This window comes from Nestor notabilis, unplaced genomic scaffold (genome assembly GCF_000696875.1).
Source record: "Nestor notabilis isolate BGI_N333 unplaced genomic scaffold, ASM69687v1 scaffold16986, whole genome shotgun sequence".
Lineage (NCBI taxonomy): Eukaryota > Metazoa > Chordata > Aves > Psittaciformes > Psittacidae > Nestor > Nestor notabilis.
In genome coordinates, this window is record NW_009933481.1 from 77,392 (window position 1) to 84,095 (window position 6,704).

Sequence of the window (6,704 nt, forward strand, 5' to 3'; positions counted from 1 at the left end):
GCAGGAAGAAGAGGACGCTGAAGGAGAGTGGAAGCACACAGGAGCGGTCTGGCTCCTCCACCAAGGACAAGTTGCCTGCCAAGAAGGCCAGTAAAATAAAGCATTCGGAGGTGAGCACGAAAGCTCCTGCCACCCGAAAGCAGGCTGCCATGGAGAAGAGCAATAAGCTGGCTAGAAAAATGACTTTGAAAGAGAAGAGACCCCCAAAAAGGCAGCTGGAGAAGGTGCGGCTCCCCATGCGGAAGGGCAAGGAGAACACGAGCAGACGGGCTGTGCTGCTCCCTGGCCATGAGGAGCTCACCAAGTCCCCGAAGCAGAAGCCCCTGGGGGAGTCCTCCACACGGTCACAGAAGATGGCCAACAAGAAGCCCAGCAGTGGGAAGACCCTGACAAGGTCCATGAAGAAGATGCAGGAGAGCACCGGGTCGCAGGGCAAGAGAAAGCTGAGGGCAAAAGTGGACTGTTCGCACAGCAAACGCTCGCGACTGGACCCGAAATAGCAAAGAACCGGTAGCCATGTACAAACCCAATGTACAGTAGTAACCCTTTACCATGCATTAACTAAAGCTGCTTTTATAAGCTGTAGCAAGCCTTTAAAAATCCGCAGCTAAAGGATAACGCCCGTGATTTTAGGCATCGGCAGATGTGTCTTGGGCAGAGAAGAGGTTGGCCTGTCTGGCTCTGCTGTTCAGAAGGAAGTTTCTACAGTTTGAACGTTCCTTGAGTTTTTTTAAACTCGGAACCAGGCAGTTTTAGTTAAAAGTACAGTGCCTTATTTATCACTTTAAAAATAAAAATAAGAAGCTCGTCTGTGTGATTTGGAGGCTTGCGTTTTATACTTGAGGCACAAGCACTTGTACTGTAGCAGAAAGAAAACCACCACCGTGCACATGAAGTAGCTTTCACAGTCTTTGGGTGCACGCAAACATTTCCCTTTCCTTCAGAGTCCTCCTCTTGTCTGTCTTCTTAGTGGCATTTAAAGCAAAACCAAAACCATTTTTCATCACTGAGGGAGAGAAAGGCGAATCTGTCCTTTTTCAGTTTGTTAGTAGCAGCTGCTGGTGTCCCATACCGATACCTGCTACTGGTGTGTATACTGCTGATGGCTGCCTCACCCCGCCATGGCACAGCCCATGGGGTGGGTGTCCTGCTCAGGCAGCAGGGGACACGCTGCAGGGGCTCTGGGTACCAGGTTTCTGCATCCACTGCTGCCAGGTGGGCACACTGGACTGTATCCGTCTTTATTTCTTGCTGGCTTCAGGGATGAATCAGTCATGCCATGCCCTGCATTTGGACAGGCCTATTTTGCTGCCCTCATGGTGATTTCTGTGGTCTCTGATGGCAAAGCAGTTTCCGCAGTGCTTGGCTAAAGGTTTAATCTCTCCCTTTTGACATGCCCAAGCTCCTTCTGATGTTGGTGCTCTGCAGAAGAGGAGCCCCGACCCTCACCCTGTGCTTTTGTGCACATCTTACCTAGTGTCCTCCTAAGCCAGAATTTGCAGTTGGAATAGGGCTGGGATAAGGGACTGACTTAAATCTATTTTTTACTGTAATTTGCATTTTGTCCCTTTACTAGCAAGATGCAGTTGGCTTGTCCTTACTTGCGTCTGGTGCTGTGGAGTCTGAAAGCTTCTGCCCTGCACGACACCTTTGCAGGTCTCCTCTTTAAGCCACTGCATCACGTTTCAAAGCCAGTGGGGGGTCAGCAGTGGCAGAGCAGGGTCACAGTGCCTAGCGCCTCTGAGAAAGACCTGTTACAAGTACACACAGCATGCGGCTGTGGTGGGTCTGCTGGGCAAAGACTATCAGTGGCTGAGAAGTGACTGCTGGGGTCTGTGCTCAGGGCAAGGACCCTGCTCAGCCATTGCATCTCAGTGGCTTCATAAAGCTTGTTTGTATAGATCCTGATGCAAGCCTACTCCCATGCAGGGAGCAGCAGTGCTGGAGGGGGCACCCCACGCTCTGGAGTGGCCTGACCTTTAACAGCCACTTGCAGGTCCTTGCTCAGCAGGGCTCTGGTGCAGGCCATGCATTCAGGAGACGCCTGCTCTGGGGGCAGAGGCTAAAGAGGGCTCGGCTGCCAACGGGAATTGTTTGTCACAGTTGGCATTGAACTGCAGATCCTAAAGCCCATAATTTGAGGTGGAGAGCAGATAATCATCTTTTAAATGTTTCATTGTACCTGTTCAGTATAGAGGATGAAACCAGGCGTTTGAGATTTGCACGTCCTTTGCAGAGCACCTCTTGCTGTCTTGCAGGTATTCCCTTCCCCCAGCGCTGACACAAACAAGGCTGCAGCACATTTTCTTCTTACTATGAAATGGCTGATGTAAAAGAAAAACCCATAAAATCCTTTACCTTTCCTTTGAATCATGCTAGAATAAGTTAACTCTCTGAACAGCTAGGCAGTGATTAAATCTACCCTGTCAGTCCCTGTACAGATTACTATGAAGTTATCTATTATTTTAATTTTTACTGCATGCATTAAATATGTCAAACATTCCATCAGAAAAGATTCAAAAGCATTTTAGGAGTGGTGTGAGGCAGCAGGGCACTGATGGCAGTTAAATGGCTGACCTGTACCTTTCTTACAGGTTGTCTTTCCCTCTTACTTCTCCATCTGTTCTTTTGGTCCTCCTCTAACCTCTGGCTGGGGCAGCCTCTGCAGGCATGTGGGCCTGGAATTTCCCCTCCTTGCCTTGGGCTAGTCATGTATGCAAGCACCCCTCTTACCTCTGATCCTCGTGCCATTCCCTTGCAGCAAACCCTCTTTTCCCTGTCTTTTCATATCACTCCTGAAGCACCTATGCTGGGCTGTGTTTGCAGAGCCATGCTGGGTACCATGCACAAAGTGTGGCTAGGGGCTTTCCTTCTCTCTTACTCTTTCAGCTTTTAGCTGCTGGTAAATGCAGGCTGTCCTGCCCTCCATGTGCTTCTGGAAGAGGGAACCTCATTAGGATAAAATCCTTGAGAAAGCAAGTGGAGAGAAGTTTTTCAGATGGGATGCTGCTGCCTCAGCCTCTTGGCTGCCTTCCTGTGTGCTGGGCCTTCCCCTGCGCTCCTTGGCTTGAGCGTGGCAAGACTGGGTGATTGCAGGCATCACACTGGTGTTGGGAGCACAGCAGCATCTGGGTGTCTGTCCCAGTTCAGTGTGTGCTACTTGGCTTAGGTGGTGGCAGGAGCAGTATGCCAAGCTTCCCGGCAGTGTCCCTGCCAGGCATCAGCTCCAGAGACGAATGGCTAGAATCTGTTATATGGAAAATCAGAGATGCTAAAAGGAAAACCATATTCCTTCCACCCCTTTGAACTTCCAGTCTCAGTCTACAGTTTTCTCTTGTATTGCTGTGTTTTGGCTTGGTTGAATGGAGATTTCCCATGCTGAAGGCAGGGAGTTGCAGGGCTCCAGGAGGGAGTGACATTGGTGTGGCCATGCTAGGAAGTGTGCAGGCGACATGGCCTGAGACTGAAAGTGCTTGCAGCTTTAACTTGTGCAGGTAGGTTTTATGGAGAGCAGGCTTGTTTGCCAAAGATGGGTAGGGTGAAGCCATCAGCTAGGGCTGAATTGCTGCAGCAAGCACTCAGGCATGACCTCTCCAAGTGGGAGTATTGGTACATTTGTACAAGTTTTCTGAATTACAGATCACTGCAATCCTTCGAGTTGCCCCAGGGGTGATTGTCATCTCTAGAAAAGCCTTGAGGCTTTCTGCTCTGAGAAAAAGCCCCAGCTCCTTTCCAGGCTCCTTTCCTTGCTGTCACTGCTCCTGGAGATGCTGTCCTGGCCCTTCTGCCTCTCCTGTGCACATTCTTCACCTGACACCAATAGTAGCTGCCAGGTCTTGCAGACTATAAGACCTGCTTTTAGTGTGCTTTGCACTTGCTTTTGTGAGTGCTTTATTTTGGGGCAGGAAGGAGCAATGCTGCAATTTGCTAGCAAATGAAAGGGTCTGCATGTGAGGTGACTGCCTGGCAGAATACTACTGCCTGGGTAGCTCCAGTTTCTTTATCAGTGCTCAGATGTTTGATTTTTTTCTTCTTTTATTTTTTTTCCCAATCAGTCCTAATGTTGCGTTAGTCTCTTCTCTGTCTACTTCCTAGTTTTCTCTCTTCATGCAGCCATGTTTCAGCTAGAACAGTACACAAAACACACAAAAATTAGTAGAGGTACTACCATATATATAACCTGTTGCTCTTTGTTAATGCCTTGGGACATGCACTGCTCATTTCTGTTTGCTCTGTTTGCGAGGCAGTGGTGAGGTGTGAGGCTGAGGCACAGCCCCTGCTTTAGAGCAGCCTTTTTCCAATAGATGCAGCTTCTACACAATGCGAGGGATGCACAGGGACCTGCAGATGATCTCAATGAATGGAAGGAAATAAGCAACACAATTTATCACCTTATTCCACACGGGCATCGAGTGCGTTTCCGTTTGCTACGGTGCGGAGCTGCCCACTGGCACTACCACAGTGCCATCCTCAGCTCTGCAGCCTCATTGCGCTCCTCTTCTCTGGGCCACCCTGCATCTTCCTGCTCTGCTTATTCAGCTCCGGATTTCAGCACAAGGGCTGTGTCCCACAAAAGAGATTTCTGCTCTTTCTATTACTTTGGCTTTCCTTGGTGGCCACTTTCTCATCCTATTCTGGAAACTAGTCTTTATCCCAGCTCCCTGGTGCATGTACTAGGAACAGCATCTCCTTAGCTCTGCACCTCCACTCATGTCCTTACTATCCCTTTGCTGCCAGCCCCCCTCTCTCATAACCATCTTGCATGGTTACCCTTTCCCCTCTCACCTTCTCATAGGCAGCTCCATGTCTTCACACTTCACATGGTCAGGAGCCACCCATCTTACCTAACCTCTGCGAGGGGCTGGTTTTGTGAGCTCAGAGTCAAGGTTTGTCCGTTGAGCTTGAGGGCTGCAGCAAGAGCAGTTTATTCCCAGGATGGTTCCTTCTGCCTTTCACTGTTAGGTTCTTGTCTAGCAGTGCTAGCCCTGGAATGGGTTTCTCTGCTGATGAGCTACATGCAGTATATCCAAGGTGTGCACATGTTTATATTCATCACTCATGAGGCCAGCTTTGCTCATGGTTGCTGTGTGCAGTGGTGTTTCTGTGTTCAGCTGCCAACACATCAGTGAAATGCATTTGCAGCAAACCTTCTCCAAAGACCTAGCTAGCCGGTGCTGATGCTTGCAGCAAACTTTCTGCCACATTGCTGATCATTATCCATGCGATGGGAGAGTGGGATAAACTTCCCCCCACTGCTCGCTGTGTCCCTGTCCCTGCCATGCTGGGAAAAGCTATGTGGCACTGAACTGAGCAGGCTGGTGAGCTGGCCAAGTCTCTTTTTGCTGGTGTGCAGATGAGCAAAGTTCCAGGCAGGCCCGTGTCCCAGCTGCTCACATGGTGCCTCTGGAAATGCCGGTGTTCCCAGAAGCTCTTCCAGCCTCTAGTAACATTCTAGGAAATAGAGATGTAATCTCAGAAGGACACAGATGTACCGCTGCCCTGTTTTTAGGTCTTGCTAATGGACAGTTTCTCTCTCCAGCTCATATTCTTTCAACCTAACTGCATTCCCAGTTGAAGGCTACTGGGAAAGCCATGTTTCCTAGCCTCCTGTAGGCATGGCAGTGCCTTGGGGCAGCAGGGAGGTGCTCCCACCTTTCCACTGCCAGCGTTTGTGCCGGGGGAAAAGGGCTGAGCCCCAGACAAGGCATCCTCGGGTCCACATTCCCAGGCTGTATGCCCGGATGTCGTGGGAGCAAGGCGGAGGCAGGCTCCCTCCTGCCAGGGAAGGCCACTGCAGCTTTCCTTGTAGTAGTAGGTTTTGTGAGCAAACCACAAGGCTACGATGTCCCCACATTGCGCGCATTCCCTCTTCTCTCCCTGTGTGTTGTAGAGTCCATTTGACCCATCCTTTAGCTTGGTGGTTGTGAAATGAATCCATCTGTTCTAAGATGTTCTCAGGAGTTCTTGTTTGTATTAAGCTCACCCCTAGGCTTAGCAGAAATCACAGTCCCCGTCCTTCCTCCTCCCCTCCCCGTGGACAAGCCCTCTCCTTCACGAGCACTTCCCCGCTCTCCCTGAAGGGCAGCGGGGGGGCAGCTGGTGGTTTCGATTCAGGGCACGTTGGCAGCTTGGGGGCAGCCGGAGGAGCTGGGATGCAGCCGGCCGGTGTTCGTGGCGTGGGTCCCTCGGGCTGCGTTGCTAGCCAATGTTTTCTAAGTCTGTTTGTAAGAGTACCTAATTTTAAAATGAAATGTGAATATATATTATGTGTAGGTGCCATGTAAGATAGTGTTGTGCTAGGCGGCAGGATGCTAACCTACTTTTTAAGCTTTTTTGGGGGGCAGGAATAAAGCATTTTTCTCTCACTTCATTGCTCACAGATCTAATATTGTAAATAGTTTTTTAAAGATATTTATTTCATGGGCTTTCCACAGGTTCTTGTTCGGACTGGTGTGTTGGTTGGTGGGGCTGTATTGCCCAGCGTGCCGCAACCAAAGGGCTGGCTATTGTGTGTGGGGGGATGGGATGGGAGGGGTTGGGGTGGGTGGGGGTGGTGGTGGTGTTCGGTTTGGGTTATTGGCTTTCCACATGTGCTTGTTCTGACTGGTGTGTTGGTTGGTGGGGCTGTATTGCCCAGCGTGCCGCAACCAAAGGGCTGGCTATTGTGTGTGGGGGGATGGGATGGGAGGGGTTGGGGTGGGTGG

At 50.3% G+C, this 6,704-nt stretch overlaps 1 protein-coding gene across 1 annotated transcript in view; it reads left to right on the plus strand.

The window, feature by feature from the left end:
* LOC104407582 (chromosome unknown open reading frame, human C10orf12) overlaps positions 1-500 on the plus strand; it is a 6,246-nt gene extending 5,746 nt beyond the window's left edge. The window contains exon 5 of the mRNA XM_010016903.1: positions 5-500. Coding sequence (XP_010015205.1) covers positions 5-500 — 496 coding nt within the window. The remainder of the gene's footprint in view (positions 1-4) is intronic.
* Positions 501-6,704: the final 6,204 nt, after the last annotated feature.